At 34.8% G+C, this 27742-nt stretch overlaps 3 protein-coding genes across 3 annotated transcripts; 2 read left to right on the forward strand and 1 right to left on the reverse strand.

Annotated features, from left to right (window-relative positions):
* The first annotated feature begins 225 nt into the window (after positions 1-225).
* On the forward strand, positions 226-3678 carry LOC133288825 (APO protein 1, chloroplastic-like). Its single transcript, XM_061486656.1, has 4 exons — positions 226-523; positions 838-908; positions 2047-2414; positions 2538-3678. Exons 1-4 carry the CDS (start codon positions 475-477, stop codon positions 3370-3372), a joined length of 1323 nt encoding a protein of 440 aa, XP_061342640.1. The 5' UTR covers positions 226-474; the 3' UTR covers positions 3373-3678.
* A 2011-nt stretch (positions 3679-5689) lies between these two features.
* LOC133288874 (uncharacterized) lies at positions 5690-9125 on the forward strand. Its single transcript, XM_061486697.1, has 2 exons — positions 5690-5904; positions 8760-9125. The coding sequence occupies exons 1-2, from the start codon at positions 5696-5698 to the stop codon at positions 8965-8967; spliced, it is 417 nt and encodes a 138-aa protein (XP_061342681.1). The 5' UTR covers positions 5690-5695; the 3' UTR covers positions 8968-9125.
* Positions 9126-12196: 3071 nt separating this feature from the next.
* Positions 12197-21873, reverse strand: LOC133288769 (CLP protease regulatory subunit CLPX3, mitochondrial-like). The gene is made up of 15 exons (XM_061486583.1): positions 20502-21873; positions 20091-20152; positions 19768-19865; positions 19547-19626; positions 19197-19247; positions 18339-18413; positions 18182-18259; positions 16661-16717; positions 16066-16136; positions 15849-15948; positions 15516-15620; positions 14510-14572; positions 13463-13585; positions 13201-13353; positions 12197-12602 (listed from the first exon to the last, which is right to left on the reverse strand). Exons 1-15 carry the CDS (start codon positions 21528-21530, stop codon positions 12528-12530), a joined length of 2220 nt encoding a protein of 739 aa, XP_061342567.1. The 5' UTR covers positions 21531-21873; the 3' UTR covers positions 12197-12527.
* Positions 21874-27742: the final 5869 nt, after the last annotated feature.

Consider the following 27742-nt stretch of genomic DNA (forward strand, 5'->3'; position numbering starts at 1 on the left):
CGGAAGGATTTATTTTATTTTTTTAGAAGAAAAAAAAATGTGATCCTTCCCCTGTAACATAATACCTTAATCATTTGTTAGTACCATTGTTTGAAAGCAGAAGTCAGCGTCGTGCGGTGCCAACGTTGGACCAGTAAAAGAATAAAAGTGGCATGTCAAGTAAAACATTAAAGCCTATAAGAAAATGGATTATTTGTTTTTGTTTTTATTTTTTTTAAAAAAGAATTAACAATATTCTGTTTTTGTGGTTCAGACAAAATTCCAAAACCCTAGCTTTTCATTTCTGACTACACCATGAATTGTTTCCGCAAAACTACGTTATTTTTCGCTGTGTTCCTCTCGTGCTGATTCAACGGTGCAATTACTGCGTCGTTTTGATTCTGATGCCGCTGTTGTTCTTGTTTTCAGCGAGCACAAGCAACATACAACATTAAACTTCAATTTCTCTTTCGTAGGATACTCTAATAAACACACATGGTGCTGCCACTAGTTTCTTATTCATTACTGGATCCCTTTTATAACCGTGAGTTTACCCTTTTTTATTTTTATTTTAATTTCATTTTTCAAGTTTAAAGATGGAATTTTTCAAGTTTTCCTTGAAAACCACTCAATTTTTGAGTCCTAATTACTTCTCTACATTCGACTTTAGGCATGGTTGGTTATCAACATTTGAACTTTGTCTCACTAAATTTGAAATTTTAAAAATGAAAAATAAAAACCCAAATCAATATATGGACTCTGAATGAAGATTCTTGCTCTGTGATTGTGCTCATTACTTTCTAAACTGTAGCTCATGGGGCATATTTTACTTGTTTTGATGTGATTTTTGTTTTGCAGGTGTTTCCCCCAGCATGGAGTTTATCAGTCCCCACTTATCAGCTTCTAAGTCATATTCTATTGGTTTGAAGGTTTTATTTGCTTTTCTCCTACATGTTTCTATTTATTGTTTTGGATATTTATTACATCTTCCAGATTCATTGCATTTACTCTAATGAAATTTTGCCTACAAGCCTGGGGGAAGCAATTACTAGCAGAAATAGAAGTATCAAATTACATTAAACTGTTGATACTTGATATTGGTCAACCAATGATTTTATTATTGGCTTGCTTTCCTGATGTGTGTGACTGAGTGAGGATCTTAATCTAATGTCTTTTGGAGTAGTCTAATCTCAGGAGTACATCTTTAATTTCATTTCATCGTTCACCTGAGGTGGTAGAGCAGTGGCTGCACTGCAATGATTTTCTATACTCCCTTCAATATGTAACTCTTGTTTGCTATTCCTATTGGGATGTCCCAGAAGTTTTTCCAGTTACTGAATGCAATTTGTTGTTTTTTTTACCCGAATTGCCCTTGCATCCAAAAACATGTATCTTGAGATGCTATTGCTAACTTCGAGGCAACTTAAGTAGTAGTGCTCTCTTATCTATATGCAAAAGCTATTCGTCTCCATATGAGGTTGAATATCATATGGGCAATAAAAAATTGACCTCTCTAGTGGTGCACTCTAATTATACTTTGTCTTCTGTTTGTATTTATAATTGAATTTGTTAGTAGTTTCAAGTGCGAGTCGTAATGACATCCTTCTGGATAAACCTTAGTCAAAATATGATTCATTTCTAATGTAGTGATTATGGAGACTGATTTATTCCCATCGTTGATTGACTTATGTATTGCCATGTAGATGCATATCATGGCCATAGGTTTGCAACTCTGTAGTTTACGAGATTGTACCAAGCCAGATTGTTGGTGGATTAATTGAATATGCTACATTAGCATAAATGTTGGTTGTTGACACTTGGTACAGAGATTGAGATGTTCAATTAAACATGTCACGTAGAGAATCAGAAGTTCACTGAATAATACTCAAAACTTATGGAATGTTATTTGTTCGAAGTGCTTTTATATTCTTCTTAATAGTTTATCGTGGCCTTACTCCTACAAATTAACCACAGAAGTTGCTGAGCAAACTTGTTAGCCTTTGTCTTACATTGAAGAAAGAAATCTTAGACTTTGTAAACTTACTCTTTGTTTCGTCCTTGTTGCAGTTTAAGTATCAACAATTTCACAGTGGTGGATCAACATTGCCTTGTGTTTTACTTTGTGAAAGTCAAAAGCCCAGAGGCAATGAAACTGCGTGGAGGCGAAAAATGTTACCCCAAAATGTGGATTTCCCACCACATTTTCCAAAGAAAAAGAAAAAACCATTTCCTATTCCCTTTAAGGAAATCAAACAGGCTGCAAGGGAGGACCGAAAACTTGCACACATGGGAATAGAGAAACCTCTTGAGCCTCCGAAGAATGGATTACTTGTTCCAGACCTAGTTCCTGTTGCCTATGAAGTATTTGATGCTTGGAAGCTTTTGATCAAAGGTCTAGCCCAACTGTTGCATGTCATTCCTGTACATGGCTGTAGGTAGATTATATCCTACTACTTATCTTCTAGTTTTTTGGTGAATGTCCAAGTTGCTTTGCATTTGTTTTCTTTTATTTTAATGCTGATGTAGGAGTTGAATTCTTATCAATTCAATTCATTCAGTGAATGCTCAGAAGTTCATGTGGCTCAGACTGGTCACCACATTCTGAATTGTCACGGTCCTACCAGTCCACGGCGTCATAGTTCTCATGCATGGGTCAAGGGTTCCATCAATGATATACTTGTCCCCATTGAGTCCTATCATCTCTTTGACCCCTTTGGTAGGCGCATTATGCATGATACACGATTTGAATATGACCGGATTCCAGCTGTTGTTGAGCTATGCATTCAAGCTGGTGTGGATATCCCAGAGTATCCTTCACGCCGAAGGACCAATCCCGTAAGAATGTTAGGGAGGAAAATACTTGACAGAGGCGGATATGTAGAGGAACCTAAACCATGGCGTTTTGTGGAATCTTCTTCACTCATTGACTTTGATACTTACAGAGCTTGTGAACGATTTCCATGTCCACCATTGTCAGATGTACCTAAAATCGCCCAAGAAACAATTGACTCGTATGAAACTGTCAGAAAGGGTTTGAGGAGGTTGATGAATAAATACACTGTGAAAGCATGTGGTTATTGCTCAGAGGTTCATGTGGGGCCATGGGGCCACAATGCTAAGCTTTGTGGATCATTTAAGCACCAATGGAGGGATGGGAAGCATGGTTGGCAGGATGCTACTGTGGAAGAAGTTTTTCCTCCTAATTATGTGTGGCATGTTAGAGACCCTAATGGACCTCCCTTGAGTTCTGCACTGAGAAGATTTTATGGAAAGGCTCCTGCCGTGGTTGAAGTTTGTGTGCAAGCCGGTGCCCGGATTCCGGATGTGTACAAGCCTATGATGAGGCTTGACATTGTAATCCCAGACAGTGAAGAAGCAAGAATGATTGCATGATGTAATCTGACAAAATGCATAATTTAGCATGAGAAACAGATTTGATGATCTACCAGAAGGGGAGGACCTGAAAAGAGTCTTCCAACAACACTTGTCTGATTCATTGACTAGAGGCTTACCTTCCCATGTATTTCAACTTTAGTGTACTTGTATATAAGCCAATAGCAGAGTAAGTAGGTTGTATTACTAAATTTTGGCATGTCAATTTGTCTATATGTCTGAACTAGTGGAGAGTTATGTAGGAAGATCAATGCAAGAGTTAATTGATTGCATGTCACAAATACAATAAAATCATGTGAGTTTGTACTTGTCTAATTAGTTACGGACTCTCTTCTGCCATATTCATAGGTAGAGGTGGCAAAACAGGTCGGCCTGTCCCGACCCGCTATCAACTCACCAAAAATGAGTTGGCCTGCCCTGTCTGTCTCTTGAATGTGGGTTAAAAAATTCAATTCACCTTGTTTTATGGTGGGTTGGCGGGTTAATCCGCTTAAAAAATAAAAAAATATTTAAAAATTAAAAATAAATTATATTTTATGAATTTTATAATATTATTTATTTTTATTTTACACTCCTCTTAGTTGGGTGGGTTGATGGGTTACCCGTTCTGTTTTGGCGAGTTGGCCCGTCAGGTTTAACCCATATTATCATCTCTGTTCATACAGGAGGCAAAGTGGATAACTCGACCCATTTCACCTCTAATCCGCTTTAAAATAACCCAACCTGTTCCATCTAGTTTTTGAAAATTTCAATGCACCCCAATGTGACTTGCCAACCTATCAACATATTAAAAAAGTGAAATTTTTTAAAAGATTTTCATACCATAAATGTAAAAAGTGTCAAATGAAAGCAGAAGAGATACTAAAAATTATCATTGATTATTTTTTTTTAAAAATAAAAAATAAAAATAAAAAATCAACCAAGCAAGTTAACCTACCCCGTCACGAGTTAAACCTATTTTATCCTTTAAGCGGGACGGGTTCAAGTGATTTGACCGATTGAAAATTTCGATCTAACCAACTATTTGTGACAGGTTAAATGGACCAACCTGATCCGTTGGACCCGTTTTAATGTATCGCTTCCCTCTTTGCCTTCTTGCATGAGAAATTTTGGAAGGATTTTTCTTCATGCAAGGAACATAACAACCCTTCAATTATTAGTAGGACTTACGCAGTCAATGGCACTCGCATAAAATCCAACAGGTGTGAATCATGTGATCTCCTTGGTAGAAAAAAAAAATCATTTTTGAGCAGAAAGTAAAAATTTCTCACTTGCTGTATACAACTTGTCATTTATATATGGAAAAAATGTTTATTCTTTTAAATGATATAACTTGTATTCTTTTACTCTTACAAAGAAGTGGGATCCATTACTTTATTTTTTTTATCAACTCTCTCTTCTCCTTTATCTATCTCTTTTTCTTTCTTAAAATGACACAATTTTACATTATTTAAAATAACGTACACTTTTTCCTTTATTTATATGATTAATGGCATATTAATTATTGCTCATTGACCAGACATTTTTCAATTTGTTGCTGCTGTACGTCTAACATTGAACTAAGAAAAACAAAGACCTATCAAACTCAATATATTTTTGAGAATTTTTTTTGCAAATTCACAAATTGACATTATGTGGGCAGTATCTTATGAAGATCTATTAAATTTCTAATTAACAATAATTGATTTTATACTTTACTTAAAATATATTTTAGGCTTTTTACCAAAACAATAAAAATAATTTAGGCCTTCAGATGTTAATATGAGATTAATTTGTGTTTTGTTTTAAAAAAAATATTATATGAGATTACCCTAAACATAAAATAAAATTTATCTGGCTTCCTACTTTTTATTAGATTATTTTAAAAACTTATTTTTCCATAATTTATCTTTCAAACAAAAAAATAATAACACATCTTAATTGTTGTGTATTCTCATTCTTATATTCATGAATCCTTTACTTTCATTTCAAATGACCATAGTCCCTGTCACCAAATTGTCTTCAAACTTTGAAAATTTATTCTCAAAACGAAATTCATCAAAAATATTTTTATTTTACAAAGTAGTGCTAGAAAATAATTCTATGAAATAGTATTAAAAATACAAATAATAATAAATAAATAAAAACAGGCCTAGGATTCTGCTATGAAAGGCAAAGTATATTTATGTTAAGGCTTTAATATTTGTACGGTAGATAAATATACTTTTACATATATACTTTTATACTTAAGAGATAATTATTTCCAAGAAAGACATTAAACCCTTGCTAAGTTATTTACTCCTTAAAATGGAATGTTTTCCGCATATGCAAAGAAGTTTGGTACATGCACAGAAACAACAAATTTGGAAAAGCAATGAAGCTCCTTATGCAGCGTTTGTCTCTGGGTATTTTTGTTCTGCTTCTCTCCTTCTTCTTTGTAGCGTTCAGGCCAAAGGAAACTGCCATGCCAACCTATGAGATTTTTGGAGTGAAGATTGAGAAGAACCCACCTCAATCTAAACTCACTGAGCTTGGAGTCACAACTTGGTCCAAGTAACTTTTTTTTCCCCCTCTCTATCTTCACCTTTCTTTCCAAATATTATCATGTTACTTAGCTTTTCACTGCTTCCAATGACGTGTGTCCTTCAAAGTTTGAAACTTTGCTGCATAACAAATTTTGGGTCTTGATCATGCTTGTGCTTCATACTCCAATTTCAGAAGTTGTTGTGGGGGGTAGTGATAACAATTTTTTTTTCTTCCTTCCCTTTTGTGGGATGTTTGTGGGGTTGATCCACAATAGCCTATGGACATTTGTACAATTGCATCATTTACTTGCTCTTGAAACTATCAGCTTGCACAATCAGTAGTCTCTTTCTAGGTTCTTGCTGGGTTTATCTTGTATCTCTTTCTTTGCTTTGGATTCCTTGAAAGACTAGTGCTTTAGCTCATTCTTATGCTGCTTGGGTCCTAAGGTTGTAAAGGGTAGGTCTGGTTTTAATTACTTTGTTCCACATATTTGTTGGAAGCAACCAGTGTGGTTTACCTCCTATTTTTTTCTCTGTTGATTTCCTGTTCTGTTTTCTTTTGTTTCTTAGAGAAAGGAAAAAAAGAAAAAGAAACATCTTTATAGTTTTATATATTACATGTTTAAATCCCTTGTGAAATTTTTGTCATATTAACATCCCTTGTTTGATAAAATAGTTAATTTTTTTAAAACATATTGTATTTATAATTATAACCTTAGGTCTTAAATTGAATGTATTTAAATCATATACTGATAGTAAGATTGATCTAAATTACGATCAATTCTTATGATAATAATATTTTAATCGTTTTTTAATCTTGTAGAAGGTGTTGGTGAAACAAAAAAATTAGTGTGAAGGTATCTTTAATGCTGGTATTTATTTGTTCTTCTCTATTCTTCCATATTTACAATTTTTGTAGTATATAATCATGCTTAGAAAATACATCTCAAATGTGATGGATGGTATTTTGGGTTGGTTGTGCAGTTCTTCTTTAAAGCTTCCCTCTATTTGATTCTTGGTGATCTTGTCCCTTCTCTATTCAACTTAATCTTGAGGGGGGAAATGTGCTGGATGTTATTGTATGTCATCAAGACAATTATTTCTAGCATCAGCAGATAGAAGCTGAGATGAAATCTTAGGAACATTGTATGCTTTAGATTTTTCACATATTTTAGTAAATTCTTCTTTTGATGTGAAGACAGGAGCCTAGTCATTTATTAACTGGCATGTAATGGCAAATTTTAGCACAAATGGAGGACCTTATATTCCATTGCTTATTGTAAAAAACTAATTCAATCCAAAAGTTTAAGCTGATGAGTAAGACTATATTAATGGTTTTATATATCTCTAACACGCCCCCTCACATGAGAGCCCATTGGACTTGAAGGGTGGACAATCCACAGGCCCACCTACCTGTGTTAAGAAATTTCACAAGAGAAAGTCGAGGACGATGAGGATCGAACTCGTGACGTCGAGACTCTGATACCATGTAAAGAACCAATTCAATCCAAAAGCTTAAGCTGATGAGTGAGGCTACATTAATGATTTTATATATCTCTAACACTTGAGGCTACATTAATGATTTTATATATCTCTAACACTTATCTTGTAACACTTTGCAGTTGGATAATAATAATAATAATAATCTAGATGATTGTTTTATCTTAAGAGATCCAAAGAAGAATACTGTGACTGAGACAGTAGAAAAAAGAAAGTGATAAGAACCTTGGAATGCACCACCTCAAAAGCTAGTTCAAAGGGTGAGAGTGCCCAAGGCTTTATAAACCCCACATTAATTGCCCATACAACCAATGTGGGACTCCAAGTCCCATACCTTGCAAATATGGTGCAAGTCTTTTTACTAGCCCCGGGGCGAACACTGCAATGCCGGCGTCACCACTCGCGCCGCTCGATTGCAACTGAGAGACATAGTGGAAGGCTCTGATACCATTTGATAAGAACTTTGGAATGCACCATCCCAAAAGCTAGCTCAAAGGGTGGGAGTGCCCAAGGCCTTATAAACCCCACATTAGTTGCCCATACAACCAATGTGGGATTCCAAGTCCCGTACCTTGGCAAATGGGTCCTAACAGAAAGCATCCAATAAAAGGATCTTAGGCTTAGAATAACAATATTTTTTCAACTATTTCTAATTTTTTCTTCTTCCTGATCATTTATTTATGATAAAGGAATATATGGAAAACAGGATTCATATTCATTTTCATCCTTGAAAGTTCTATACTAGTTGATGCTGAATGATTCAATATGGAACTGAATTGCAGCCTTATGCAATATGCTTAAAAGTTAAATAATTTGTAGAATTTCCCTTTTATTTTTCCTCCTTTTGTCACAAGCCAAGCCATGACAATAGGCTACAAAGTTAAAGGTAGCATAGCCATTCCCAAATCCCTCCCCTTACATTGGTACTAAACTACCCCATATTAATGAGTTGAGACTTGGCTACCATTGCCTAATATCAGAGGACACTTCTACTAGTACTACTACTATTTATATTCGCAATCAGAGTAAGACATTCAGTCTCACACCATTTATTTTAAGTCATCCATGGCATTTGGACTGCCTAATACTGCAAATATAAATATAGTATTTCCCTTGAATACCCCTTTATTCTGACTTTTGATGCATATATATAGTGGCTCCTTGCTACATTAAAATGTTTGAGAGTAATTGCTGCATCCATTCATCAGTTTAAGGGGGGAGCGTGAAGAAATGACTTTTAACATTTTAATTATGTCAAACGTGCATTTGTTTGTGCAGGTTAATGTCTTTACTTCTTGGTTTCCCTTTCTTTTTTGTGCACTGCCCTTTTATATTTCATCCTATCTGAAGCATCTTTGACGTATGGTTCTAAACATTCAACAGGTGGGAAGGAGGTCCAACCAAAATTCCATGGTCCTTTGCAGCAGAAGAAACTATGTATCTGCTAGAGGGAAAAGTGAAGGTTACTGTTGAAGGGTCTGATGGTTCTTTTGAAATTGGGGCTGGTGATTTAGTTATCTTTCCAAAAGGGATGAACATTACTTGGGAAGTGATTGAAGCTGTGAAGAAGCACTACAGCTTGAAAAAATAATGTGCCTATAACTATTGTGGCCTAATTATGCCATGTATGAACTCTATTTACTCACTTACTGTGGCTATATTTGCTAATTGCTACCGGATTGTACCTAAGACTTCACTTCCTTTAGATTGTACCTTTAACAATGATCCTATTGCAAGTAATCGCTAATCATTATGTTTAAGATGTGATTAAGGAGGGCTCACGTTCTCATCTTTTCACTTGTTTCCTTGCATTATCTACCATAGTTGATTGGATCCCTTGTTACTGATTCTTCTCCATGTCCCTTGTTTCAATACGATTACGGGACAAGAATTCGGTGATTTTGGTTCATCAAATTCTTATAGCATCCCTCAACTCTCTTTTCTTTTGGTTTATACCAATTTGTGACCATCTTTTGTTCTGAACAAAAACTTGGGAAGTGTTATTATCTGAACTAATATCTCGGCAAAACTCATCAACATTAATTTGGGAGGGAATTAAGACCCCTTTATTTAAGGAAGCCCCCCTTGCTCATTCAGTCATTGACATTTCTTGTTCCTCTACTACTCTCCCCTTTGTTTTCAAGGCTTAGACTGAAACAACTGCAAGGCAACCACTGAGATATTTCGAGTGAAGATCCAGAAGAACCCTCCTGATTTGAGCTTGGAGTCACAACTTGGCCCAAGTATGCATATTTTTGCCTTTCATTTTGAGTCTAATCTTTACACACTTGGAAACAATATGTATTAGCAATTTATAATAAAGAATAGGGTATTGTGCCTATTTTTTTTTCCATGTCTACTTTATCTATATCTCTCCACACCGTTAGATCACAATTTTAACCAATAATGAAGGTGATGGGAGAGAGAAAAAGTTTGATATTGTGATCTAACGGTGTGGAGAAAAGTAAGTAAAGTATGTATAAAAAAAAAAAGTAGACATAATATCCTATTCCTTTTGACAATCGTTAAAAATGTTATGTATTCTTGTCATGTGATCTAGACATTAACAATAACAAAGCATGCGATATAAGGAACTTAGACTGGGATAAGAAAATGGATTTTTTTCTTTACTATTCAAATTTCTATTCATCTTTTCATACATAACAATTTAGGAAATGTAGGTTGCATATAAATTTCTAACCTTGTTATTATATAGTTAATTCATTTACCTATCCTAGAAGTTTAGAACAAGGGAAAATGACCAATAGGTGTAGCTCACCAAAAAAGTTTTCCATTTGAATTTATATGAGATAACGAAATATTAAACTAATTTACTTAATAATTTGCCAACATTCTGATACATCATTTTATGGTTAACTGTATGTAAATTAAATAATTAATAGTTAAATTGTTTTGATGCTTAATTAGTCGGTATACGAACTGAAATGGAAAAACCGCATTTAAGTTATTAATTATGCTAATATTTCGGGTTAAGTTATGAAATCATTTGACTAAAGAAAAATTATATGAACTGAAATGAAAAATATCTTCACAATGCAGACTTTTTTTGGTCATTCTCTCCAAAAACAATGCAATTTTTGTGTCCCAAGCAAAGCCATAACAACAGGCTACAAAGTCGTAGGTAACATTCCCTTTGTAAATCCCTCTAGGATGCTGTGCTACTCCATATCCATATCGATGGAAAAGAGATAAGGTTTGGCTACGAAGGCCTAAAAATCAGAGCAATCATGCATATGTGCCACTACTATATTTCATTAAGTGGTTGAAACCACACAATTAATTTGATAAAAATGAATTCTTTCATGTTGAAATTTTGTATGAGGTGAAAATTTTCTGTCTATTTCTTATAAATATTCACAAATTTTAATAAGATCCCACATATTTAATGTTAAACACAAAATTCTCACATGATAAGATTATGTGAAATATAAATTTCATTATCCTTCTGTTAACCTCTTATACCACTCATGATACTTAAATATCACCTTTTACCACTCATGGTACATTCCTTTGTATGTGCAGGTTTCTTCTTGATTTTTCTTTCATTCTTGTGCTTTTTCTGTGGTATCTTTATATATTTAACTGAGTTACTTTGACATATGAGGTATTTACACATCACAGGTGGGAAGGTGAATCAAGCAAAATTCCATGGACAATTTCAGCCAAAGAGACTGCTTATGCTGGAGGGTAAAGCGAAGATTTATGTTGATGGGTATTTTGAATTTGAGGCTGGTGATTTAGGTGTCTTTCCTAAAGGAATGAGCATGACTTGGGACATTATTGAATCTGTGAAGAAGCACTACAAAATGGAAAAATAATGCACCTAGCTAGCTATAGGCCCTTAAATGTTGCAACTAAAATATGTGATGTATTATGTATAAAGATAAATAGAACCATTTATGGAAATTATTGAAGCTGTTATGCATATTAATAATAATAAGCCTTTTATGCCATTACATTGAACCGTTGATCGTGATTCTATTAAAAGAAACCGTTAATGATTAAGAAGGTTTTTGAGTTTGCACATTGTCATATGAATGGACATGAACTCAAAGATTTATAATTTCATTGAGTCACTACTTCCCCATTCCCAAAGGAAGGTTCACCTGCTCTGGCCAAGGCAAAGGGTTGCTTGACAACAGTACATGGCTGCAATCAAGGTGTTTAACCATTATAGGAGTTGGAAAGGCCATGAAGAAAAAAATAAGAATGTTCGTAACTTAATTAAAATAAGAGATAAAGATGACACATAACCGTCTAGCATTTTGAGGCTGCAATTTTTACGTTTGAACCAATATTGAAGACCTTGGATTAACTTTCTATGTATCTCAAACAGCTTGTTCCATAGAAACCAGATTTTCACATTATGTAAGTGTTTTAGGAAAATTCATGCATATATTGGACCTAGAAAATAGCCTTTCCTACAGATATGGATCCACTGTAGACCAAAGATATTATTGTTACATGATTAGTTTCTGTGGTGGCATTTTATTTTTCCCTTTCAACCGTTTTTATTCAAGTTTTCAATCTATTTGGCCGAATTAATTCAATGAAGTATGTTCTTTTTTTTCTTTTTCTTTTTTCTTTTTGACATAAATGAAGTATATGTCCTTGAAGAAACTATGATATCCTTTTTATCATTATTAATCCATGGTTGGTTTCATTTATCATATTAATTTTGATTTAACAAGTCCAAGTCTAGGAATGTACAAAAGTTTAAGTTCCATTTTGATAAGTCCCAATCCATTCAGATAGATTTTTATTAAGACAAAAAGTTTTCATGTAAAACATTAGCTGAACTTTTAAAATGAAAAATGATATCACATTATCAGTTAGGTCCTTCAGAAATTACTCCTTAATGTCAAAGTGACACCAGTACAAGAGAAAAAAAATGTCTTCAGTCAGACTTTCTCAAAACAAATTGAAATTTTGTATAATGTGCTGCCTAAATTAGCAATGCTACACTATACCTTCCTTTTTTCTAATTATTTCCTTCCTATCCAGTGAACTTAGACCAGTAGCTATGCTGTTATACATGAGATAATTACAGCAAACTTTTTTTTGCATGTGATTTTTACAAATAACAATGACAATGATAAATTATACACTGAATATGATAAAAATATAATATTACATGCTCATGGCTCTTGATGAAAGCTCTGACTCCCTCTCTTGTAAGTCTGATTCAGCTAAGTCAACATTCACCTGCAGAAGATTAATCAGATTTGGTCAAATCTACCTAATACATCCTCATAGCTCATAACCGCTGCAAAAGGAGGAAAACATCTCCGATGGGGAATATTAGGGGTGTGACAGAAAACTAGTTGAACCATTGTGATCCAAACCATTTTTGGTTCAAGAACCGAATAATTTTCTTCGAACTGATTCAAGAACCGAACTATTTTTTCAAAACCAGTTCATTTCAAGAACCAAACTACTTTACCAGTTCAATTAGGTTCGGACTAAAAACCAAATAGAACCATACCCACCTTTAGGAGCGTGAAAAAAAACCAAATGAATCCAACCAAATTGAACCACACCATATTTTTCCAAATTGGTTTAAGAACCGAACCATTTTCTCCAAATTAGTTCAAGAACCGAAACACTTTTTACCAAACTGAACCCCTTTTATGGTTTGGTATAAAAAACCGAACCGAACCATGCACACTAGGGAATATGCTAATAGCAGGGGCTACAATGTAACTTAGAGAAGCAGACATTGTCCATGAATAGGTAAAGACACTGATTTGTCAATCCACAAAATAACTCATTAACTGGCACACGTTCAAATGTAAGTACATACCATTGAATCCTTCATCTTAGCTAGGTACCGATCCAAAGCACCATCTCCACGAAGAATTTTTCCTCCACATCCAGAGGCATTTAGTGATCCTACTGACTCTTCATCAACAACAACTGCATCAACCTTGTCACTTCCAGTTTTAGTTTCTGGAATCTGGTACATATAAGCATTCAATGTATTAGTAAAAACCGTATAGATAGATGATAGTTTGTGATGCTTGAAGATAGCCAGGTATAATAAAAATAGACAGACCGTTCAATACCTCAAACATGGCGTCGGTTAAAATGTTTTCCAGTAAGGCTCTTAAACCCCTTGCACCAGTATTTTTGGCTATTGCTTTCTTTGCTATCAGTCTCAGAGCTTTCTCTGTGAAGTGTAGCTTTACCTGAAGTGTAGGGATAAAGCTTCAGACAAATAAACCTCTCTTTGCTCACACTCCCAGCTACTCACTTGCACTCATAATGGAGAAATAAATGAATAAACAAATGAACCCATACACATACAGGACAATTTGAATGATTTGCACTAAAAGCCAAAAGAGTTTACAAGTTTTAACCTAGCAAAGACCAACATCAAATGGCACCAAAAGCCATGACCAATTAAATTACTAAACCAAGGTTGGTTTTGATCAGGCTTCTATGTAATGTTCCAATGTAGAGAGGTAAAAGATATCACCAGTCAATGGATTCAAGGCAGGCTACAGTCAACATCAGCAAATCAAATGATAAAAAAAATGAGAGAGGGATAATTTGGTGTCATGTGAAAATAGGAAGAGGGAGACAGCAAGTAAAGGGCAGCCTGGTACTATAAAGTTCCCATGTATAGTGCTATGGGGTTAGCTTCCAAAAGATCACTCGAGATGTGGGACAAGATAGAAGGCAACGAGGTAATTGTTCGTATCGATTGGGGAGCTTCACATAATTTCATATCGTCAACATTAGTACAGAAACTTAAGCTGCCTATTAAAGAGACACGTCCTAATCAAGTAGAGGTAGGAGATTGGTCGGAAGATTAGGGAAGAGTCAGACCATGGTGTTGGTCTATAATTACATGAATCAACCTCTGTTTCACATGGCATCAACATTAACCGCTGTGCCAAGGTTCCTCTTTACAATAATTATTAGAATAGGTCTCCACTGACAATCATTAAATCAATCACTTTAACCAATTTAAAGTTTGAATGTTATGCATCTCCATATTTCTAAAGTTTGTCGGTTTGAGATGATATGGGACTAGGCGGGCTCAGGTTTTCACACCACACACACACACACATATACAAAGAGAGAGAGAGAGAAAGAGAATTGCTTACATAATTCATGCTAAATAATTTCTTGTACTGCTTACCAAGAGCATTTTTTGGTTCTGTGAGGACCTGCAAACCCAACAACATTTCCCTAGTCATATGACCATATATCTGTTCAGAATCTAAAATAATTAATAGCTACAACTCTTCCTCAAGCGGCCTAAAGTTAAGTAATCCACTTGACAGCAAGTCTAAACTCTAAACCAGCACATACAACATGCTGCAAGCAGCATAAGTGAAAAACTTCAGATGATATTTCCAATGCCCAATCACCCTCAAATTCCTAAGAAGAATTGATGGCTGGCAAATTATAGGTCCAGTGCAAGAAAAACTCTCAAACTCCTTTTGTACATATGAAGTAATCTATACTACATAAAAAAGGGATTCCACTCTTTTGGAATCTTTTCTACTTTCCCAAAGTGCTCAATATTTAGTTTTTCCTATAGAAGGAAAGAGAGGATCAAATTGTCAACATAAAATAAACACAATGACCCACCATTTACAACGACCCTACTTCAAAGGAACTTTTTATTTTTTTTTATAATTACAAATTAAAATCAGTTAACATTCATTTTTCAGATTTAAATATGTAAACTATTATAGTCACATAACAGGTGCCTCTTCTAGTCATAAGAATCTCAATACAAAATTCATATTTATTTTTCATGTTGCTTTCCATAAACTAAATATGAACCATGTGCTTCCACAGGCCAAATGACCATATTTTCTTTTCTTTATCAATCAATTTTGTTATTAGCTTTGTTTATAAAGACAACAAAGTTCATTATTAAACTCAAGATGCAGTGCCCAAATTAACATTTAATTCTTTTTACTAAAAGACCATAAGGATTGTTGACTTTATATGTAGGATTAGGAAGCATCAGAAGTGACAAACAGAATCATCATCAGAGGCAGCAAGCAAGCAGAATAAGTCCTCGGAGCACTAAATTGTTTAGAGAAATCAGGAAAAACTACGATAAGATCAAAGACAATATAAACAATGAAGAAATACCAGCATAAGTTGGTTTTCGGTTAAAGCTGACAAGGTTACTAAGATGGGAAATCGTCCAATAAACTCTGGTATGAGGCCATATGCAATAAGATCAGCACTTTCAACCTGAAAATTATAATGCATCTTTAAGACTCATTTGGAAAGCTGTCAGCTATAACAATTCATTATCTCACTTCTGTGTTTAACTATGGTATTGGAAGTTTGGGAAAACACACAGCATCAAGGTAGCTTGAGTGCATTATTCATTAGCTTCAATTGCTTAAAGTATCTATCTATCTTGTCTTACAATTATAAAAAAGGAGAATAAAATGTCAGATAAGAATCAATTCTCACCGACTCAAGTAAAGATGATGTTACTGCTGAATCTGTTATTCCACCAGTTCTCATTTTGGCACGAACTGGTGCTCCAAAACCAATAGAAGAATCTTCTCGTCTGGTTCATTTGATAAAAAATAGAAGTTAATGAATACTCTGGCAGAAAACAAGACCTATGTGAAGCATCTGAGATCTGTGTACAATTTTTTTTTCAAGAAAGGCAAAAGGGACTTACCTCTCCGAAATGGTTTTTTCAAGATCGATAAATGCTCCACCACATATAAAAAGAATATTCTTTGTGTCCAACTGCATATCATAAAAAATGATCCACCACATCAACACCAACTTTATCCCAAACTGGTTGGGGAATAAATGGAAGATTGTTGAAAAAATTAACAACTAAGAGTTGCTAGAATTACTTGCATACTGTCCGAATCACTAGGTGACCGGCCTGACCAACATTGACAGACTATTGAAAAATACATGGTAGGTAGGTAGATGCAAAAGTTTTCAATGCAAATTTTATTCATTTTGAGTTTTCTCCTTTCTAATTTCCTCCAGCTATCTATAGCTTTCAATGCAAGTGTGTGCATTAGATTTCATCAACCAATTAGGGGATTGTACGTTGTCATTTTCTCATTCTTTTTCCAATAAGAAAAAAATCATTAATTATAATGATAGAAATGCATTCCTGAACAAAAATTCCAGGACAGCAGCAAACAAGAACAAGGTGAGAAATTTTTTCTAATCACATCCAAGTACATGCATGAATAAAATGAAAAGGAATGAGCATGAAAAGAGATTTTTTTTTTTTTCCCAAAACAACATACCTGAATGTTATCCCCCCGTGGTTGCTTCCTACCTCCTTTCTCAGGAACATTTACTATCTAGACAATAAGAAATCATCCCAAGTTTAGGATACTATAAGAATGACACTAACCAATTTAGGCTTATCTCTTCAAAAACATTCAGCACAAATAATCACTGAATTTATAAAAATATATGTTCCAAGAAACAGAAATGTAATATTACAAAAACTTTATTTAATCTGGATTATGAGAGAAATTATATTTATATTGCAAACTTAGAGTATAAATTAATCTATTAAAGTGAATGTCAAAAACAGTGGCTCAGAAAAGCTGCAGAAAATATGCTTAAGAATATAGAATCATAAAATCAACTTAACCATAACTGACCAGGGAGCTAACTTAGTATCAACTCAAATAATTCGAATTTCAGCATTCTTTTTTCCTTTCGTTTATTATTATCATTATTAGCAGTGTGGAGAGGTAGTCCCATTTTTCCTATATTCCAAACGGTCTTTTTTAATCCTTTTTTCCTATATTTATTTATTTATCTTCCTTTCTAATTTATTTTTTCCCTCTTATTTTTTTCCTCTCTTGTTTGTTATTCTTTTTTATTAATTTTTTCTTTTCCCTCAATCTTTTCTTGCCCTTTATTTGGGTTCATCAACCGCCGCCCCAACTAGCTTGGAATAAAAGTGATGTTGATGCTATTATTATCATTATTAATTTTTGTTATGGCAATGGTATGTGTAGGCCAAAAGGATATAATGATAATTCAATGTTTGTTTAATACCGCAGCAGATGCTTCGGCAGTGATTTAAATAAAATAGGCATTTTTTTGGCTCTAGCTTCTACAAGGGACTAATTGGTTGAAAATAACACATTTTCCTTTTAAGTCAATCTAGAATATCAAGGTTTGGCAGAAAATTAGATGCAAAGCAAAGGATAGGGATGAAGAAATAGTAAGCACATCATTTATCTCTGCAGAAAAAAATATTATATTAGAAGGAACAGAAGCAACATATTTGCTCTAACTAAACCCTATGACCAACACCACTGCGTCAACTCAAATTTTCCAAACTGCATCATGTTTCAACAACTCAGTCCTCAATGCCCCCATTGAATTTCCAAACTGAATTATAAAGCATAGCAGCTTCCTCTCATTGAATAAACTCTCTAAAGGGTTTGTCCTTTGAATATCAAAATTAATATCCCAACAAGCAGAAGGATATATTGTATTTTCTTAATCTAACTGAAATTGCCATTAATTCATCAATGCTATTTGCTATAAGTCAATCATCAGCTAAACACTCTTGCACGTATAATGAAATAGAAGATCAAGATGCAATTTCTACGAGAACTACGTGAAAAATGGCATATTTTAGTTGTATAAAAGAGATAACTCTTTCTTATGTCATGATACAAGCACTGCTAGAGGAAGAAAAGTAGAGTAAACAATAAGTTCATTTGCCACAGTTTTTTTTTTTTTTTAAAAAGCAGATAAACCAATTAGCAACAACTCCAATCAAGAATTGCTTTACTTACAGTTCCTTCCAGCATTTTTAATAATGCCTGCTGAACACCCTCGCCAGAAACATCCCGGCTGATATTTACACTCTCAGCCTGTAAAATACACCATACCATTTAAAACCTATAGTAGATGAGAACTTTGGTACTGATCCAATTAAATTAGCAAATAGACCTTCTTAGTTATCTTGTCAACTTCATCAATGTAAATAATTCCTTGTTGAGCTGCTGCAACATTGAAATCTGCTGCCTATATGGCAAAAATAACCAGGATAGCAATGAGATGGAAGGTACAACCACAGACAATGACTTTGCAAAGAAGATCTAGATGAGGAGCCTTCGATTCTAGCTTGCCTCCCTGATATGCATTCATGTGTGTTAAGGGACCTTTTTTATTTGTTCATATCAATTATAATAAATATTAAAACTTTACTTCTTCATTTAAATATTTACAATTTTGTAATTATTTATTTTTAAGAAATGACTAATTCCAGGTATGCACTCTCCACATCTTCACAATAACTACCCCCCCCCCCCCCCCCCCTCCTTCCTTAATGTACTAGCAAAACTTATTCATTTTAATTTCTCATCATTGTGACTAAAATAATGCTTCTCCATAAAAAATACCAGCAAGTGAAGAAATTCAACATAACAAGCACCTTACTAGAAAAGCAACCTAGATCATGTATGAGGACATAAAACCTTAAATGAAGGAAAAACAATAAAATGAGAATATTTTGACCATTTAGCCTTTCCCTAACTTGACAACACAAGTTATAGATACTGATAATTGTATGTGCAATTGAGCAGAAAGAAATCAGCAAATTAATGAAGGAACAAACAAAATCTTTCCTGTCTCCAGCTAATATATGGATGTTAAGGAATTTGGACCAACCTTTACCATTGTCAATTAAATTTCTAAAGCAAGGAAGTTTCCTTGAATGTAACAAGCTCTATTCATAAACAGGCTCATTTTCTAGAGCGAATTGATAATTGATTCAAGCATCATAATTCCACAGAATGATACACATACCGCAAGTAGTTTATACAGTATTGATTCAACATCTTCTCCAACATAACCGGCCTGCAAATTAGAATGTTTCCTCTTTTAGGTCAATAACAACAAAATTTTGTCCTAGGACAAATGAGCCAGCTGAAACTAAATCAGAAATAGTTACAACTATGAATATCCAAAGTTTCATTTGAAGTAAAAATTGATTGCATTCAGAACAACATACCAAATATGTTCTTATCACTCAAATAAGTGAAAATTTCAGATCTTTGGGACAGGAAAATGGATAAATTAGTATTATTTAACTTGTTTACACTGAACTCTTAGTTTAACAAATTCTAATATTACCTCATCAATGAATGCATACTTGCCTGTGTTAAGGTTGTTGCATCAGCAATGACAAAGGGAACATTCACAAATCGAGCTAGTGTTTTCGCAAGTAATGTCTTCCCTATTTTATGAAAGTTAGATTAGCATAGCAGGCATGTTGTAATTTCAAATACAGGTATGAAAAGAGCAAGCAATATGGGTGCAACTAATTTTTATTTTACAAGAAAAAAGGGAAAAGAATTAGTTGTAATGGAAGTCTTACCTGACCCTGTTGGACCCATCAAGAGAACATTACTCTTTTCTAGCTCCACATTTTCGTCATCATCTAATACTTTTGAAATTCCTGAATCTGCACCTGACCTAGTATTGAAATCCACCAATTCAATCATAGCAAATAGATAATGTGAAAGAAAAAAATGAGTTTGACATTTTGTAAATTCCTCATACATTTATCATGGCATATGGATGGGTTCATGCACGAGGAAATTTATATGAAAAAGGGAAATAAGTAAATTAGAAGCATCAGTAGTAATTCCATTAATGATTGCGAATTAAGAAAATGAAAGGGACAGTAAAAGAACTAACCCTTTCTGTAATGTGGTATGGTATATTCTTTTATAGTGGTTATAAACAGCTACAGAAAGCACCTTCAACAGAAACAGAAATAAACTATTAATGAGGTGCAGTCAAAGGCCAAAGTTAGAACAATGCAATTTGCAGTGACTTTTAAGATAACACTTAGGTCTTTTGTTTTGGGAATAGAGAAGGAATGAAAGAAAATGAGAGGAATCAAAACGATGAAAATGAATATATGCATGACACATATATATTTAGACGTAAATAATTTTATTTATCTCCTCATTTTGCTTCCCAAATGAACAACAAAGGGAGCATTAACACATAACTGCACATCAAAATGCCAAATAAAGCATAAGAAACAAACATTGGATTAAACTTGAGCATCAATCTTATACAAAATTCAAGAAAACAGGATACCTTTTTGGCTCTGTCTTGGCCAATAACAAACTTGTCAAGACCCTTGCAGATCTCTTTTGGGGAGGGCAAATCCTTCCCCAAATTAGACCCTCCCCAGGCAGTCTTCTCTCCATTGCCCCCACCTCCGCCGCCGGAACCACCATCCCGTGCCCGGAAGAAATTAGTCCCAGGTGCAAAAGGTGGGCCTGGAGGAGTATGCACAGCCAGACCATTCCCATTCCCATTCCCATTATTACCACCTGGTGGTAGAGGCCACGACTCAGGTGGTTCACCATTATTACCACCACCACCACCACCATTATAGGATCTCAAAGTGTCCCACAATGACACTTCAAGCCAACTTCTAGCATTACTCTTAACCCCCAAATCCTCACCCCCATAACCACCATTTTTACTACTAACACTACTCTCTTTGCCACCACCACCTTTGCCATGTGTGATCCTCCTAGGAGATTGAGACTTACTAGTACCATTGTTAACAACATTATTATTATTATCAGTGACCCTACCAATCTCCACAAAAGTACCTTGCAAAGGTGCAGTGTTGTAAGGTTGAAAGTAATAAGCAGTTTTGCAAGTTGGGCAAAGATTCACAGATTGGTAACCCCCTTCACCTCCTTTAGCAGGAACCGGAGGAATCAAATTGGAACCATTACCAGAACCAGAACCAGAATCAGAATCACTTGTGGGAAATTGGCGATTGGAGAAGAAGAGGCTCATGTCTTTGGTGCAACGAGGGCAATTAGCCTCAGCCCGAATCTTTCGGGTCGGGTTATCGTTGGACCCGCCGCGGTCCCACTTGTATCGCTCCTGAACGCCGACCAGCGGCTCGCGGCGGCGATGGGCAGCGCCGCCACCGCCGGCGACGATTATGTGGTTCAGGTGGGTCGAGATTGGGCGCGCCTGGTTGAATCGGTAGTTGAACCCGGTTCGATTCCGGCGACGGTTACTCGCCGGAACGGCCAAGTGGGTCTCCGAAAGCGATGTCATTTCCTTCACCTTCTTCCATCTCGAGAAGATTCGAGACATGGATGGAGAATTTTGATATAAAAAAAAATTGAAACTTTGGGATTAACACAAGCAAAACAACATGAAAGAATTGATCGGGTTTGTAATGTAATGTTTTGATTTTGAAATGACCCAATTGAGAATTGTGGGAGGGGTGATGAAAAAGACAAGAACTTCGGATCTGTAAGAGCGATTGGGAAAGTGGGGTATGTGTTAATTTATGAGTTTTTTTTTTTTTTTCTGTGTGAGGTAGAAGAAAAGGGAAAGAGAGAGAAAATGAAGGGAAACTTGGATTGGAGGGGAGTAGATTGGGCAATAAGATAAAACACAAACACAAAACAAATTCATACACATACACACATTTGTCTCTCTCTCTCTCTCTCTTTGATATGGTGTGAAGTGGGTGATGGTCATGCGTCAAAATGTGCTGCAGTTAACAAGTTATGCTATGTGGTTTTGTTTCTATATTTTGACAATTTGACCATATCCATTTTCTAAACTCACTCACTTCTCTTTGTATTTGCAGCCATTGGCTACTTTTCTTTTTCTTTTTTTTCTTCCTTTTTTGTTTTCTATATATAGCAGCAAAACAAGTTAAGATAAAAGTAGGAGAATTTGGGCATGCTGTGAGATCCAAGTTCTTTAAGGTGGCATGACCAACAGCATCTAAAGTGGTCAAACGTAGCAAAGAAATTTGTCAATGGATGTTCGTGTTTGGTGGTCATTTATTGTTGGATACGCAAAGCTATCCCCATCATGGATTTTATTGCCTGAGGACTATTGTCATTAATGAGATTTATAACGCCATTTTAATTGAAAGCATGGTTTTATATTAGAATTTTGTATTAACTATGCCACAAAATTAAGTGTTATGAACTAAAATCAATCGAATGGGATCATTTTTAAAGCACGATAGAATCCTCTTCTTGATCCTCATTTGGGACAAGTTAAGTAAGGATGATTTCATATCTTGATTTCACATTATTATATTATATGGTAGATCTCAATCATTCATTTATATATTAACAATCACAATTCTAACTGAGAAGTTTTTTTTTTTTTTTTTTTGGTATTCATGAGGGGCCAAGCCCCAAAACAACAACAAACAAAGTTTCACATAACAGAAACCCAGCAAAAGAAAACTACAAAAACAACAAAATAAAACTCAACAGAGAACTAAAACCAAAGCAGATTAACCAGAATCAAGGTTATCAGCTTCAATAAGCTTGGCCAACTCAGGGTGAGGTGAGAAGATCAGTTGCAGCCCAAATACATCTTCAATAGCCTTCTTAGCAATCCAATCTGCATAACAATTAATTGATCTAGATATATGAGACAAGGCCACCCTCCAATCTTTCTTGAACCATACTCGAATCTTAGCTACCAACTGATAAGTTCTTATCCAGACTAAAAATTATTATTATTTGTTATAGTTATTTAAAATAAAATATATTAATATTTCCTTACAAATGAGTTGAGTAATTTTTTACATTTTTATGTAACATTTTAAGCCATCAGTTTTTTATTTTATTTTATATCTAGTGACTTTGCATGCCAATAATTAGGCAATTATTAAACAACAACTTAGTGATGCCATGTTTATAATGGAGCATATTTTCGCTCCGGTGGATATTTACCATAGTGCCTTCATGCATCAACCCAACGATCACAGTAACGATAAGCTAGTGCATGCTTAGGCTTGGATATGGCCTATGGGAAACTTATAATATGAGTTCCTCCTTGCAATCCTAATCATGCCAGGATTGATGGGATTATGCGTCGTGATGATGATTCATGTGTGTTTTGGGTTTCTAGGATATATTGGTTCAATGTTTCACAATCAGACAAAAGCACCGTACTATAAATTTTTTCTAAAAGATTGTCTGTTCAAAGCATTTGAGAGAAGTTCTTCTAGAGCAGTTCATCAAAGACGTCAGTCAAACATATGGAATCAGTTCCGTCAACAAGCATGGCTTGACACCCCTCCACATCAGCTTCCACCAAGTAGACCCAAAATATGGATTTAGTGTTTGTCATTTTAAATTACATAATTTTATGTCATTTTTAATGAAACTACGTCGTTTTGGTGTGTTTTGTTATTTTTTCTAATTTATAAAATTAGAAATAAAAAAAAATGAAGAAGAGAAAATATTAAAACACACCAAAACAACATAATTTCGTTAAAAATGACATAACTTTGGTCTCGTTAGTTTTATTGACAACTTCAATCCTGTCAAAATATTTCACGGCACTACACGAGATTGCAAAATTGCATTCTGAGTATTATTTTGGTACCGCAAGATATTTTGGATATACATAAGCCTCAAAGGAATAAGATTTGATTGATCTATATAAGTTTTCCTACACTCCTACTCTGTCATGCACAGACACGGAACACGACACGTTGATACGTTAATTTTAAAAAATGTCATATTTCGACACATTGAGACACGTTTTAATATTAAATAAATTTTTAATATATATAATAGAATTTATATTTAATACATATAAGAGTCAATAATAAGTCATATAACCAATTAAATATTTAAATTTCATACCATAAATAAAAATAGGCAAAATGATTTCCAGCAAGCAAGGATCTGCGTCCGGATCTTAGGATACGGCAACGGATCCTGAGTTTTTTTTCTTTTAAAAAAAAAAGTCGTGGGGCCCACTTTTCTGTGTCAGCTATAGATAACACTATCTACGGCTGCTGCAGAAATGTTAAGCCCATATAAATATAAGTAATTTTTCGTATTTTGTTAATTTTTAATGTCAAATTTCATAACAGAAAAATATTAATTTATAAATTATTTCTTTTATATTTAGTTAACAAAATAAAATTAAGATTTAAAAAAAAAACGTGTCCGAGCGTGTCCCCAAATATTGACCGCGTATCGAAACGTGTTAGAGAGTTGACCGTGTGTCCCTAAATGTTGACCGCGTGTCGCACGCATGTCCGAGCGTGTCCGTATTAGACACGTGTCCGACACGCAAATTTTATGCATATGAGCTCCTACTTGAATAAAAGAAAATATATACTAATAATAATGCTTTATTTGCAAGAAAGGATAAATACTAATTTATATACATATATATTCATTATTAAATTGAAAACATATATTACAACTATTATTGGGGCTCAAAGCTTCTATTACAACTATTATTATTAGGTGGTTCAACTAATCAAAGTCAACTAAGCTAGTTTAGTTAAAAAAAAAAAATTAGAAAAAAAAAATTTGGCAGATCATCATTGACAGGTCATTGATCATTTCTTAAAAAATAAGCTTCAAATAAGTTTAAAGAAATTTTATTCTCCAACAACTTCTATATAGAAATAAGAAGAGAAGAGATTCCTCCGTTTCTTATAAACAATAGAAATGATGATTATGAACAACTAAAGATACATAAGAATTTTATTTAGGGGTAAAGGATAAATAAGAAATAGAGTTTGTAAGTCATGTCTTAAAGTCAAACTTATAAGTAGAATTTTACTCAGTAGATATATGCAATAAAACATCTATGTTTAAGATTAAAGTAGAGGCATAGCTGGAAGAAAAGAACCAAATAATGCCAGTTCAAGGTTTCCATTCTCAGAAGCAATTGGGTCATGAATGGAGACTAACGTAGTCCCATCACGAAAGGTGGCTTCAACCTACATTCAATTTTATTTAACAAAATGATGACAATAACATTTGGCAAATTCTTTCTTTTTGTCTCTGTATGAGCCAGGGGGATAGGGAAGAATGGAGAGTACTAAGATAAATTACAACAAAAATTGACCTATATCCTTTTGAAGTTTTAAGAACTCATTGTTATGGACATGACAAAGGTTTATATTCTAGAAGTTCCAATAAAGGATAACACAAACAGGAAATGAATCTTCTATTAATGATGATCCTATTCAGACAGCTAAGCAGCTCGCATTCTAGAAGGCCCAAGAGGGCTAACAGCTAAGAGAGAATTAAGGAAATATTCCTTAATTATACTAATCCTACTACGGCAGCAATGGATCAACAATCGAACTCCCAATACTCCTAAGAGGCCCAAAAGTCCACTCCTGTCAGGTAACCCTTCTATAAATAAGGGGTTAAACCAATAAGGTACACACTCTCTAAACCCTCTTTCTTAGCATGTCACTGTGCACACACCTCACGCTTTGACAATGTCATTTATAATATTGTGCACAATGATCCGCTAATCTCTAGGGTACCTCTCCTATAGGTACCTGAGGGAGGGCAAATAGATCCAATATAAAATTACCAATCTCTGATTGGACATTCACGATCTATCAGATAATAATATTGGCGTCGTTTTTGAGGAACGATAAACTTCGATTCCCATCCAATAATGGTGAAGGGGCAACAGCTGCCATTGCAAGTCTGTGACTAAATCCTGATATGATGGATGCAGAGCACCAAGAAGGCTGCCTCATCAATAAAATCACGGCAAGTGAATAATTCAACCCACCATTATGAAGGCTGAGTAAGGTGCATTATCACCCTACGAACGCGGATCCCGCCTCACAAACAGTTAGTCTGTTTGGTGTTTTATCCTGCCGGTATACCAACAAAACGAAACCATGCTAGGAGAAAAAGCACAAGCTAAGTTTTCTTTCTTTTGCGAATCTTCAATCTAACCTCAATTAATTGCAGAAGGAGAAAATATAATATAAAGCGCTAGGGGGACCTTCCTGATATTTGCTAACAATATATATGGGATAAAGACCTCAATTAATCTTTAACTTTTCATATTTGTATTGTTATTGCTTCTGACAAAAATATCATGCTTTAGATGTAAGGCCAGATATTGAGCCATTCTGGAATGAAAGTCAAAATTATTCCTTCATTAATTAGGCGCACCTAATGATGAGATGGAGATGTTGTATGGTGACAATGACTTTCAAGGTGGTTGACAATTAGGGGGATCCATTATATGTGCAACAAGAGTTTCGTTCCAAATCTGAAATACAACATGCCATGAAATTACATTATATAAAGAGTCATCGTACAACCATAGTTGCAAAAAGCGATGAGCATAGATTTGTGATAAAGTGTCAAAACCATGCTGACGATTGTCCCTGGTATGTGAGGGCAATCATGCCCAAGAATGGAAATACTTGGGTGGTCCGCAAGTGTGATAAAGACCACACCTTCCTGAACCAGGGTCTTACTCGGGTTCATAGATAGCTGGATTTAGAGGTTATATGTGTAGCCATTATGAGTATGTTTTGTATTAACGTGTAGTTATAAATAATTTGTTTTTGTTATTTATTTAGTGAAAAATGTTTATTGATAATATTGAGAACTTGCTTGTTTTTTTATAGATATGTTAAAAGAAGATCCCGCTTTAAAACTAGTTCTGATACAAAAGAGGCTACAATTTATGTATGCATACAATATAACCTATAGGAAGGCTTGAAAGGCAAAAATGAAGAGCATTGTGAAGTTATGTGATTACTGAACACATTGTATACATTCTTACCCAATTGGCTGACATGCATGACGCAGTATAATGTGGGTTCCATTTTCACGCTTGATACATATAAATGTTTTGACGAACTTTGAGTTTATAATGACAGGGCCATTTTTCATAGGTTTTTTTGGCCATTTTACCAGTGTATTCAGGCCTTCAAATACTATAAGCCCATACTTCAAATTTATAGCACTCATCTATATGGGAAATACAAAAAACTCTTTTGATTGCGATGTCACAAGATGAAGATGGATATCCTCTTAACTGGGAAGGCATGTGGAAGTGCACCCTTATGCTTGGCCTTATACATCATCCAACAAATATAATGCCTCCAATTAACCTGTATGCGGTGACGAATAGCCCACAATAGAGGAAATTCACCCTCCAGCACCCTCGCATGATTGAAAGCTCGGTGATGACTTAGTGCAAGATACGAGCATTAACACTAAGCAACCGCACAGTATAAACAATGTTCTTCCCATGCCTGATATCACGCCTCTTGGTCTCCTCCACAACATCATTCCGCACAAATCTAGTAATAGGGGCATTGTTATCCCCATCATACTCCACTGTAAGATGACCATCAAAGTTATACCCTAATAACTTTGTCCATATCGGAGCCGTCATTAGTATGTCTTTTCTGCAAACGCGGGACCTCAACTCACCATGTGTATAGCTGAGATTATAGTAGAAGGCCCTTACCATAACATATGAATAGGGACAAAACATCTCAGCCAGTACTCTCAGATGTGACCCCT

This window comes from Gastrolobium bilobum, unplaced genomic scaffold (genome assembly GCF_033153095.1).
Source record: "Gastrolobium bilobum isolate Gb01-03AN ecotype WA unplaced genomic scaffold, APGP_CSIRO_Gbil_v1 utg1851, whole genome shotgun sequence".
In the NCBI taxonomy this organism is placed as follows: Eukaryota; Viridiplantae; Streptophyta; class Magnoliopsida; order Fabales; family Fabaceae; genus Gastrolobium; species Gastrolobium bilobum.